Here is a 13,524-nt window from a genome sequence, read left to right on the forward strand (position 1 = left end):
TGTTACACATAATCATGCAAAACATTATAATAATGTTAATATCCATGCTGACATCATTCGTGCCTCTGTCCATAGCACGACTGTATGAAAATAATTTCCATCTTTAAAAATAATGATAAATATACTTTTTTTAAGCTATTGCATAGCTTGAGCGCGGGGACCGAATCCAGAAATTCCGTAACGAAAAAACCTCACGCTCCCCACTCCGACGGACACGGAGGTTTGGCTTGAAGGCATAGCATGCAATAGCTTTATCGCGGCAGTCCCCGAGTGCCACACGTTTTTTTTTTATAGTCGTGCTATGGAGCGAAATGTTAGTAACATTGCAAGATCGTAAAGCTTTTTTGCAAGTGAGTGTCGACTAGTGCTGCCATCATAATAAAAGAAGACGTAGCATCTGTTTTAAGAACTAGGCACTAGTAATTAGTAAATCGAATATAGTAGATAGAATGAATTACTAACGGACAGACAGCTAGTTTTTTTCGTATGTATGTACGTAGGTACTACGTTATAGTAGTGCATAGTTCATATCTTGTACTTAGAATGCATGAACTTTTCTTGCACTGAATTTTGTAGCTAAAAATCACCATAAACACATGTCAAACACACTCTAAGCATATGTTTTTCATATTTATATATATTTTTATTCCCTAGTTTTATTTATATGGCAACACTTCTTCATATAATTCGTAAAGATTTTTTTATATGGCAACACTGATCAACCCAAAGCGTCAGCAAAGCGACAGTTTTACGATCCAACTCACTGCTTCTTGAGACACGTCATGGGACACACGTTGTTAGCCTTCACGTTGTGAGTGATCCTTCTCAGACCCTCCAACCATACCTTCGAGAATTTTCTACGTTAGACCTTAATTATAGCATACTACTAGTTAATAAGGTTGAATACTAAAACGTACACTTTAAGACTTTTAAGATTTTCCACACTAGAGCAAAATAATCTTATTATCTCAAATAGTAGGACCAAAATACAGAACGGACCGACTCATCTTTTTTGCTGATATCTGGTGTCTCCGATAATTCATTTAGTACTTTTTAATGTAGGTTTTTTTTCATACATTTATCATATTAGCTGGAAGATAAGCCAAACAAAACATATCGAGAAGATGGGAAACCATTAGATGCTTTCGAATATTTTTTTTCTATTTCCAATGCGTAACACAACAGTCAATAGGGACAGAGCAACGCTTGAGTATTCAACCATATACCAGTAGTAGAAATTATACTTCTATAGACAAAGATTTTATATAACGTATTCACTTAAGTACCATTTTATATAGAGGATTAAATGTCCAGCTGTAAGTACTAAATAACAGCTTAAGAACTCACTTTAACGGAGTGTCGTAAAAGTGTGTAAAATAAATTCAAAAGTTTGTAGGCGGAGCGAAGTGCGTTGAGTTGAAAGTTTTCATGTTTTAGTGAAACAATTCATAAAATAAGTATTCTTGGGCTTTTTAAAGTTGAGTCATGTGCTTGAGTATCAACTGAATAACGTGCTTTAAGGATAATTTTTTTTACAAATATTTCTGTAAGGCATAGTAAGCAAAGAACATTTGGATCATTTTTGTGTTTTTTATCGGCAGTGGGAGCAAAACAGAAAGCCCAGCTGATGTTAAGTGGTCACCACCCATAAACACTTGTAACACTGGTGGTGTAGGCTGTATCTTTGTCGACCATTTAAAGACATTAACAGTGATTGTCAGTACTTTACATCTTAATAATATAAAATACCTAATACAATTTATCAAGTTCATATATCTGGGATTGAAATAATTGTGAACAATCGAATAGTTAATGAATTTAATCAAATTCATGGAAACAATAAGAGTCATGTTTAATCTATTATCAATTAAATTATTCAATTTCAACTCAATTAAGATATCCAATATTGTATTCGAATGGGTCATGAGCTTTTGTATGTAAAATATAGTCAAACAATCGTAATTAATTATATATTTACCTTAGAAGTATAATTTCCACCTCATAAAGTTTTTACTTATTATAAACTACAAGTCGAAAACTACCGTCCTCCTTCAAAAAAGCATTTTAACTACTTCACCAAATCTTAATTAAAAAAATAAGTACAATACTTATACTTTTTCTTTAATTTCTAGAAGAAAATCATTTTACACTTTCGCTTGCTTGAACGAAATCGCTATAAAGGAATAAGCCGATCAATTGAACACGAAATATTATCCTTTATATATTCGACAGTATGGAAGTATAAATTCTACGAAAAGAATGCTATTGCATAGCTTCTATCGCGGGCCTTGAGCGCGGGGACGGAATCGAGAAATTCCGTAACGAAAAAACCTCAAGCTCGCCACTCCGACGGGCTCGGAGGTGTGGCTTGAAGGCATAGCTTTACCGCGGCAGTCCCCGAGTGCCACACGTCTTTTTAAAGTGAAACTTTTATTACATCGTCTCAAACTTTTTGGTCTGTGTAGCGCATGTCGCGTGTATCGCGGCTAGACCGTCGCGTGTAGACCGTCACACGACATGCGCTACACAAAGCAGTGTTCGGAACCGTTCGAACAGTTTCACTTTTACCGTGGTTTCATAAAACCACACAACGTTTTTTTTATAATCAAATTCCTTTAAAATCCCATATTATCTACAGTTTCTCTTCCCTATTTCCTAACAAAATCAACAAATGCTTCAAAACTCGACGTAATCAAGTTGGCAATTCCATCCTTATCCCCTAAATTCGAGAGGATCAAAGTACGCTATTTAATTGTGAATTCGAGGATCTAAATCCGTTTTATATTTTTCAAGATGGCGAATAGAATAGCTCATAATCTCTGCGATTAATTGAAGTATTATCTTTATTAACTAAGTTTGAGTCTTTAACTTGATTGGTTTGGTGTAAATGTAAATTAAAATGTGCTTGGATTGGTGATAACATAATTACAGATTGATATTTTGTCTATAGGTGGGATAAACTTTTGTTATTTTACTAAAAATAGACATTTATATACAACGTCTTATTTAATCATAACGAAACCGAAGCGAAGCGAAAGCGTGTTTTAAATCATCTCTAATTACTAACTTATAAATGTTATACTATTTTTTTTTTAATTTTATGAGGGTAGTAATCAAAATTCTATCATCAACTTAGTTTACCTTAGCAGTGTTAGCATCAGGACAGACTACATGCTGATAGTTGATGTTTATATAATCTGTGCCACTGCATATCGTGAGTGATTTCTCTTCCAGTTGGTCGCCATGTTTCGTCACCAGCTTGTCGTTTAGTTTTGTATCCTGGAATAACGTTATTTGAAGTAAAAAAGGTATGAAAATATTTTATATTTCTGTTTGTATAGAATTATGATTTTCTTTCAGATAAGTAGACCGTACTCATAACCTTTATATTTTTAGAAACTTATCTCAATAACATTTGTATTACTCTTTTTTAAATTGAATCAGTACCTAACCTCTCCTTTTTGAAGACTGTAAAAAATTTGAAATGTACATCTAGATAGTTGACGTACCTAGTTATTACAAACACCAGCTATATTAACTATGAATATTAATAAAGTGAGGGTAGTTTGGTCCTATATCGATTGGACTATAACGAGCCCCAAGAGTCGTTACTACGAAGTTAATCTACAAAAAGTGTAATTTTCATTTCTTATTATTATAAATAACCATGATATAATAGTATGACATGTTAAAGGGGTATATTATTAGGGCCATTTAAAAAATAATTTCTTAAATGAAAATGTGCAATTAAGTGTCGATCACTACCAAAATAATATTTGATGTGACGGTATACAAGACAAACTTGTTGACCTGTTAAACATTATAATTACTTTCATAATTAAAGCTGGCTTTTCACTGCCAAAGTCTTAATCCACCACTCGCAAATTAGGAGTATTTATCTGAACTCGCTTATAGAAAAAAGTAACTACTACTGTAAATCAGATAACTATCTATTACTTGTAAAACTTAATTATATAAAAGCCTACCTTTGGCACACCCCCCGACCTCACATCGCTCACTTGACAAAGCTCTATGACGTCACCATCCTGGAACAAAATATCATTATTAAAGTAAAAAAAATATATATTCATTTGTTATTACAATTGACGGTTAATAAATAAAAGTGTCTTTGTATGTTCCATAACGCAAAGTAATAAAATATTTATATCATTCAGGCCGTTAATTAAATGGAGCCGTTTAATAAAGGGCGCCTAGCATTGATCGAGGCAGATCGCTGCGACATCATTACAATAAAACTATAAGTGAAATAGGGTTGATATTTTCTATTCGTAACAATTGCAACGTTATCATATTAGGCTCGAAAGATATATCTCTATTTTCTAAGAGCAAAGGCAACTAGTGTAAATCGAGTTATTGTTTCACAACACGTATAAAAGAAACATTCAGAAATAAATTCTCTAAAAGAAAGCATAACATCTACAAATCCTATGCCATAAACATAAACAACAAGAATCACTAGACATCCCCCATATTCGAATTTGCATACTTAAAGCAAAACCTCTGGCCTAATATGTAAACAGACTCGCAGCGAATTCTTATAGAAAACCTCTATCTCGAAAAGTAAACAGAAACTCACGAAAGAATAGAATACCTCTATCTCAATAAGTATAGAGAAAGTATATACAGAGACAATCCAGGATCAAATCACAAAGCTAATTTCCGCCACGCTCAGCGCAGGTTACACTGTTCCTGGAGAACTGGCGTCCTGTGAACGGTGAACTTAATATCCGATGCAGGATATTGGTTGAAATACGGGATATAGTAAAAAAGATTGGTGGAAAAAAATAAAGAGAGTTGGTTGATTTATGGTATTTCAAATCTGTTCTATAGGGCTTATTGTCTTTGCAATTAAATAAATTACAATTATATTGGACACAACTTAAATCGAATATAGCCTGTTGTCACTTTACAGTCCAACGTAACGAAAAAAATATCCCAAAGACAAATTATAATACTTATATTTGGCGCCCAGTACAATCAGGACTTTTTTAATTCATCTAACCGCATCGCAAAGCTAAAGCATTCTTTGAGCATTAAATAAATACCCAGACTTTAGTTTCAGTATCTTTGTTTTTACTCCCAATTTACTCATTCCTCATTAATTCAAAACGCCAATTAAACATTTCCAACGTAAGCATTTAAAAGCGTCCATCAGAGACAAAGCAAATGAAACTCCCAGCATTATCTCATTTCATCGCATCGTCTGTTGTTGGTTGACCTACATTCGATAGTTCTGCGTCTGTCAAACTGTCATGTGCAGAACGGGAGCCTTGAGCGAACAAATGCTATTGTCATTGAATACAATCTTGTGTTCTTACTACGGATGTGAGAACGGAGTCTCGAAGGACCGTTAGTGTGTTTTCAGTTGTTATTTTATTTTGGACTCCGGACTTTTCACATATCAACAAAGCTTTAGCTAATAGAACTATCTACAAGTTTTAAAATAAACGATTATTATTAGTATTAAATTGTTAGTAACTGTTTTATCGAGTACTTAGTTGAATACAAAATGAAGACTTTTTAAATTATCTTCTAGACATTATGTAGCCAGATGAATACGCATGGCTATGTGACGTATCTTTTTTATGCCTTTAATATTGAAAACGTGTAAGATACGACGGACGCCCCTGCAGTGTGATGCAAAATACAGTTAGAAATCGCAACTATAAAAATACCTTCACACAATAAAGAAATTGCTTTCAATTCTGAAAGCATTGCATCCACATTTTTCTTTCAATCGTGCTCTGAATATAAATTCCTTAAATTATAAATTCACATGTACAAAATACAGGTAAAATTTTGTACGTAATTAAAGCTTTTGTATTGGAGTGTCACAGAGTAGCGTAGCTCTTCATAATTTCAACCTCGAAGTCAACGTTAAGAAGTTTAGCATTGGGCGTTGAGTGCACTCTACGTATTTGTTACACTGTGACCCCTAATTATGTGCTCTGACAATTATGTTTGAAGAAAGGAACGAGAGGGTCGATTACAGGTAAATTAGCTTGGAGAAATTTTTGCGTTTGTAGTAGTGTATGGTCAGCAAATAAAATAAAACAACATTTTATTTTTAGTTTTTATTTTTGTATATATAAGGGATTTTAAATTTAACTATATGTGTTTCTCCTCTGAAAAAGATGAGACTTTATTTTAATATTTGCACATTTAACATACATATAACTTTTACATTAACAATGTTACTAAAATGAAAAATTTACTAACCTGAAAAAGAAACGACATTTAAAGTTTAATTCTTTAGTTTGAGAAGTCAAAGGCTTGCCTCGACCATGTTTTAACACTGGAGCCATATTGAATTAACAATATAAAGTTACAACACTTACACACAAATTAAACACTAGTTATGGCCCTGCCTTCATACAAAACTGCTGAATACGCCGTTCGCACGGGAATAGAATGTGGATGCGATTTCCCTTAGTTAGCATCCAAGCTTACGTCTTTATAATTATTAAACTGTATAAATTCATCTACATCGTGCAGACATGGGTGTAAAAGTCTCATTTTAGCTATTAAATGTAGTTTTTAAGTAAGTACATCTGAGTTTTCATTTGGGGCCTCCGGCTGCGGGACATGTAATTCACTTCAACAAATATTATAACAATAATAACAAATAATAACAACAATCAACAAATACAAAATTTATCAATTAAACTACGTACATAATAATTATAATTTTTGAATGAAATGTGCTTTATGTTCTAACGGTACCAAACGACTGCACGTGGCACCTGCGGACAGCGTAAACTGGTTTATTCTGGTTTTGTGCGTGTTTCCACTTTCCACTATCAAGTGACGATTTATTTATTTGTTTTGTTTCATAATTATTATGGTCAAATATTAATTATGAAACAAATTATTATGGACACGATATTTTATTGTTTCACGGTAGTCGCCTTGTCGTTTGCTCAAGGACGTAAAATTGAATGATATATTTTTTTTTATAAAGTCAAAACCATTTTCTTTCAAATAAAAACTTGTTTTTATTGAAAACAAAAGTGTTGCTAGGAATAAGTATAAAATTAAATAGTAATATTAGGATATCGAAACATTTTTGTATAGGCCAGAACGATATAGTGGAAACGCGCTCTAAGATCTGAGTAATATACACACCACTACATATGCAAAAATTTCTCCAAGCTAATTTACCCTCTTTGTTTTGCATTGCGATTCTGAAGCTTTGATTAATTACGCAGTATTTAATGGAAGTGCTTTTTCTGTGAGGGTGTAATTAATTAATTTGAATCCATCAGGAATAAGGATACTGGAATATTAATTAAGTATTTGTTTACGACTAATAAATATTTAAATCTTTTAATTACCTACCATTTATTTTGAATACAATAGAAATATACACCTGGACGATGTTCGCGATTTTATATTTACAACATATATATAAACATACTTGAACATTATGTACATAAAATTAAACGTTATCCCTTCAAGAAAATATAAGCTCCTTATGAACAGATTTTTAATAATGGAGATTTGGGATTCTTAATCCTATTTGAAAAGGAGCTACAATTCTTATATTATCATCTAATATTACTTTTCATCAAAGGAATATCTTTTGTAAGGAATATATTTTTGTACCAATACAGTCAAAGAGGACTTTGTTGGATTTGATATAATATTACGAGAGTCATTGACCTGACTTGATATTTACGTCAACTAAGAAACAAGGGTACTAAGAACAATACATGATAAAGTCATCTCTATATGAAATAGTATAAATGTTTATTGTGCTACTAAACTTGGTATTACTTGGTGCGATAGTTTGCACCTAGACGGTAGGTCACGATTTCAATTCCAAAAACCTATGCTACACATTTCCTTTTATAAATGCTTCGATTCTATCATTTAATTTAGCAGTCGTTTAATAGATACAAATTGTCATATTATTGTTTTCATCACAAATCAGCACACACGCTTTTTATGGATGTTTTGATAGTTCTGCAATGTTTACTTGCTAGTTGTGTTTACTTTTAATTATATAGATGTAACATAAATTGAAAATGTTGATATTTTAGTAATAAAACATTTAACTACAGTAAGTAACTGCAAATTGAAAACAACTGTTGATGAGGCTTAAATAAATAAAGACCTATAATCGATTCACATAAAGGTACAAAAAAGACGGACCAAAGTAAAGAAAGTTTCCTTAATCCCAAGGGTTGGTTAATGACTCGTTATCAACAATACTGTCGAGGGCTGTTGCGACCCCTGGGACGCAATTTGCACTATAAATGGGGTATGCTTATTTAGTTTTCAGCTCGAATGGCCTTTTTATGGAGGCGATAAAATTGTGACTGAGCATCTGTAAATAGAGATGACATGTTTGGACGAATTGGTTGAGACTTGTTGGTTATAAACGATAATATAGTACGGTTACAGTGCAAGTTTTTTAATTAGCAAGCGGTCACTGTAGAGATATTTTTAGGGAAATAATTGCTTGTTAAAATGACTTTTGGTGTCGGCCAAGATCCTCTTTGGGTCGTTGTGCCGTTGAAGTAAGTAAGTAAAATGACAGCGCCATGAATGGAAGACAAAAGAAATTAATCTTTTGGATCAATAACCAGCTATATTTAATACAAATACAAGTGCAGGAATACTTAGGTACAGTTTTGTACAAGCTTGTGCCTTGTATGTTTTGCAGTCTCGATCTAAAACTTCCGCCCTAGCCGTAATTCGGTAACAAGAACCATTCTATTTTACGATGCGTTTGCATTGTGACTAATAGTATAATAAAATAACACTAAACCCATAACATTTATGATAATTGTTCAAACGCACAAAAGTAATAAATCCATTGCTATAAAATGTATAAATACGAGAATGATAAATTATAGAATAGAATAGGAAAACGGACGGAAAAATCCATAGTAAACATACATTTACGAACCGCGAACTATAAAAACAATATACACGAATCGAATAGCAATACTATAACGTATAAACATTACAAATCGCTTGAACAATACAATACAAAGAGAAGTTAATCGGAATGAAACGTATGACCCGAAGACGAAATAAAACCCGCACAGAATTAGACGTAATGGCCCATTCGATTTATGCTTCTCTTTAATCCATCGAGTTCATTGTAGATTTATATGATACTAGCTGATGTTTCTGTGTTTGCTTTGAATAATACTTCTCTTTGCGTATCCGCAATTATTTCTTCCTTGGACTAAAACTTTTAATAAGTGTGATATAATAGAATCTTTTTATTCTTCAAAATGTCTCATTTGAATGCAACAACACTAAAAATGATAATTATGTGATTTGTATTTTCGGGATAAATAAAGTATTTGTATTGTGGAAGGAAGCACCTACTCACTAACAAGAATTATGTTTATTAATTATTTGTAAGACATTTTTATGCAAGATACTTTATGCCTTAGATTACAAAATGCAATGATTTCTATAAACATTAAAAAATATACCAATTCATTTTTAGGTTACCCAGCAAGTGATGCTCCTATACTTTTCTAATTATGTTTGTTCATTATTAACACAGCCTTCCGTAATGAATAAACAATGTAGTCTATCAGGAATGTGAAAACATAACCTTTAACTTTCTAAGCTCAAATTCCCAAGGGAAAGTCAAAAAGAAATATCAAGACGCTTTGATGTCTTGTCAAGTGATTCTCTTTGAGTGGAGGTAAATCACGCGTGTTTACTCCAAAGGTGTTGATGTAATTCAATTAATCATGAACACGGTATTTACTCGGTAGTCGGTTGAAGTTTGGAAGAAAATTGTTGAATATTTTAGATACTTTCAAAATATTATTAAAGAATGGGACAAGTTTATTGCGCATCCTGCCAATTACTTCATAAAGAAGTGAAGAAAAAGACATAATAATTTTACTTTACAATAAATATTCCTGGTGAAAATTTAGACGATCTTTTACTTTTTTATTTGAACTCCTGAAATAACCTACCATATAAATACAAGTTCGTGAGTAGCCTAAAAAGGGTTTAGTTCCGAAGCAAGCGATGTATCTTGTCTGTAAACAGCTTTATTTTAATGAAATATCTGTCATGATCTCGGAGATTGCCTTTACAGAACTCTGAAGAAAGCTAATAAAAGTTTTCAATATTTTAAAAAGTCCGTGCAATGTTTTATGATTTGCTATTTGGAGATACCTATTTTATTACATACCTACCAAGAAAAGTTTTTTTTATACCACACAAACATTGATTTTTAATATTTGTGTAATTATACATGCAGTATATAATACAACACTTTATAATATAGGTAGTACAATATTTTACTTATATCTTGGTTTTCTTTCGTGGGTCATGTCCTCAAAAAGATTGAGAAACACTGAACACAGCCCAAAGGCCTAACCTAATTGTCACCGCTAAAACGCATTAGCACAACGGAAAGTAGCGCAAAGTCCCTAGCTTATCCAATAAATAAATTAGCCTTGCGACTGGCCATTCGCAAATTATCCCTGAATAAGGTTAAGGCGTCAAATCCTCACTAATTGAAATTTACATAGAGCTGGAAATTGTATTCGCGACGAACATGCATACGTAACTAGTTTTCGCCGGTGACTGACCGCCATTTTGAATTTATGATTTTTCGTTCATTAGCCGTTTTTACGGCAGTGTTGTAGCGTTGTGTGAAATATTAATTACGGAGGGACGAAAGCGAATTTTAATTTTTTATAGATTTATGTTAAAATTACTTAGATAGTAGGTAATATGAGATTCTAAAACTTAAAAGTTATTTAAGTCAAAATATAAAAACTGTTTTATTGAGAAAATTGAAGCAATCAAATTGGAGTAAATTTTAGTAATAAAATATCTTACCTTCCCCTCACTCTTCCAATATATAAAGAAGCCATATTCATCGACCTTGAACAGGCAGTCCTTCTCAAGTTCAGTATTATCTTTCTCTTCCGTCCATCGGTCGAAAACAGCGCCCTGGAATATGTTTTTATATTAGTAGATATCCATTTAAAATATAGTTTTATTTTTAGATAATATATTTTTATTTAATATATGAAAAAAATTACTATAAGTGTACAAAAAATACTGTCCGACAGCATTATCTGGTACGAAACCAAGTTTGTATGTGAACTAGACAACTGGAAAATACACACGCACATTATTTTGTAATACTTTTGAATTCCCTAGCAAAACAATTCTAATCACATAATATTTTACCAGTACAAACTATAATAGAAACACATTAGATAGAGGTTAGGAGAATCCACATGGTAAAATAGTTGGAAATTGCGAAATAACAAGGCGAATGTTTTTCTTTCCTTGTTAACGTTTCTATTCAATTATTTTTCATTGTGTTCTATGAATGGAACGCTTTTTTCGACAAAAACAAAAAACTAACTTATCTTAAACCCGTTTTTCTGCAGCAATGTATCACTCATGGGTAGGTTCAATATAAATAACTTTCAACCTTCTCAGACACATGTATAGCATCATACTAATATGACATAATATTATAAACGCGAAAGTTTGTTGCTATGGATGGATGTATTGTTCTTTGTTACTCTTTTTCGTAAAAAGTACTGGGCGGATTTGGATGAAACTTTACAGAAATATAGGTCAATCAATCATAATTACACGTGAGCTTATTTCGTCCACGATGAAACTGCGAGGCATGGCTCATTTTTGATAATAACGTCAATACACTTTCCTACAATGACAGGAATATTTCATATAAACTTTACAACAAAAACAGAATAATAATTTACTTGTAATAACGGTTCAGGAACGGGGATCTGCCAGTTGAACTCGAAGCGCTTGGTCATGGTGCTCGATGATCTTCACCTCGCTCCCACCACCGTTTTTACCACGCTGTCATTATCTGTGGACAAAGAGACATGTAAGTATTATTTATGATTTATAAAAAAATAAATCTTGTGCATATAAAAAAATGCCACAGTTTGAGAAACTCTGTTCGACTTTTTTAAAGCCACAATGTTACTACATATTTATCATTTGTGAGTGAGTGGGTAGAGGAGTGAGTGGGTGGAGGGAGTGGGTGGGTAGAGGAGTGAGTGGGTAGAGGGGTGAGTGGGTAGAGGGAGTGAGTGGGAAGTGTGAGCGGGTGGGTAGAGTGGGTGGGTATTGTGAGTGAGTGGGTAAAGGAGTGAGTGGGTGGAGGGAGTGAGTGGGTAGAGGAGTGAGTGGGTGGAGGGAGTGGGTGGGTAGAGGAGTGAGTGGGTAGAGGAGTGGGTGGGTAGAGGGGTGAGTGGGTAGAGGGAGTGAGTGGGAAGTGTGAGCGGGTGGAGAAGTGAGTGGGTAGAGGGAGTGGGTGGGTAGAGGAGTGAGTGGGTAGAGGAGTGAGTGGGTAGAGGAGTGAGTGGGTAGAGGGGTGAGTGGGTAGAGGGGTGGGTGGGCAGATGGAGTGAGTGGGTAGAGGGAGTGAGTGGGTAGTGTGAGCAGGTGGTTAGTGTGGGTGAGTGGATAGATGAGTGAGTGGGTAGAGGAGTGAGTGGGTAGAGGAGTGAGTGGGTAGTGTGAGTGAGTGTGTAGAGGGAGGGAGTGAGTGGGTAGAGATAGTGGGTATGTAGTGTGAGTCAGTGGGTAGTGTGAGTGGGTGGATAGAGTGAGTGGATGGGTAGCGTGAGTGGGAGGGTAGAGGGAGTGGGTGGGTTGAGTGAGTCGGTAGGTTAAGTGAGTGGGTGGTTGAGTGAATGAGTTGGTGAAAGAAAGCATTTTCAAAACATGTGAATGTGTTTCTTAAATGGGATCCTAAAGTATGTTGTATGATACTTATACAGGGTGTCAGTTCCAATAGTGTAACAGCGTTATGTAACTGCTGTTCACATAAAATATAAGATATATTAAAGATAGGAAGTCATTATGGTTATGTGACTAGTGTAGAGTTATCATGTCGTTGTCGTGTTTAGTATGGGAAATAAACCTTTTAGAAACAGTAGTAATACTTGATATAAAGAATAGACAACCAAGTTAGTTATACATATATAAAAGCTATAAACAATGAAAAAAGTAGGTACCTATTTAATCAATAATCAATTAATCAATCTTAGTCTTAACCCTAGTATTGGAAATATCTTCCTACCTATAATATAAACATGTATTGTAGAAACTCCAATCGCTATTACCTAATTAATTATTTTCAACCTATTACCAAATCTAATTAAATCAATTTCCTTATATTTAGGAATCGGGTTATTAGGTATCTATTAGAAAGCGTCATATTTTCGTAAATTTACATGCATGAGTTATTCCGTATGCACTAGGTGTTGATTTTCGACTTTAGCAAGGGATTTTGTGAGAATTCACTTGAAGGCTCTTGCCCGTAATCCGGGCTTACCCCATTTGTGCAGACCATATAAATACTTTAAACGTAAGCTGTTCGTGGAGTTTATATGATAAATTATTTTTAATATTTAAATATCGGTTTATACTACAATATTATTAGTGCAATATGCTCTGCAGTGGAAACGAAAAAGCTGTTCATTATTTCTGATAAAAACATTCCTTTGTTACGAA

At 33.6% G+C, this 13,524-nt stretch overlaps 2 protein-coding genes across 2 annotated transcripts in view; one reads left to right on the forward strand and one right to left on the reverse strand.

Moving 5' to 3' along the window:
• Positions 1-11,869, reverse strand: part of norpA (no receptor potential A) — a 42,019-nt gene extending 30,150 nt beyond the window's left edge. The window contains exons 1-5 of the mRNA XM_090103661.1: positions 11,757-11,869; positions 10,852-10,965; positions 3,987-4,046; positions 3,142-3,279; positions 765-844 (exon numbers count right to left, since the gene is read on the reverse strand). Coding sequence (XP_089959787.1) covers positions 765-844; positions 3,142-3,279; positions 3,987-4,046; positions 10,852-10,965; positions 11,757-11,813 — 449 coding nt within the window. The 5' untranslated portion in view covers positions 11,814-11,869. The remainder of the gene's footprint in view (positions 1-764; positions 845-3,141; positions 3,280-3,986; positions 4,047-10,851; positions 10,966-11,756) is intronic.
• Positions 11,772-13,524, forward strand: part of LOC149907295 (uncharacterized) — a 52,352-nt gene continuing 50,599 nt past the window's right edge. Inside the window, exon 1 of the mRNA XM_090103869.1 lies at positions 11,772-11,887. The gene's annotated coding sequence lies outside the window, so the exon portion shown is untranslated. The remainder of the gene's footprint in view (positions 11,888-13,524) is intronic.

Source organism: Colias eurytheme, chromosome 7 (genome assembly GCF_061535395.1).
Source record: "Colias eurytheme isolate Ceu_HAF_F1 chromosome 7, ilColEury1 Martin Lab GWU primary, whole genome shotgun sequence".
Classification (NCBI taxonomy): Eukaryota; Metazoa; Arthropoda; class Insecta; order Lepidoptera; family Pieridae; genus Colias; species Colias eurytheme.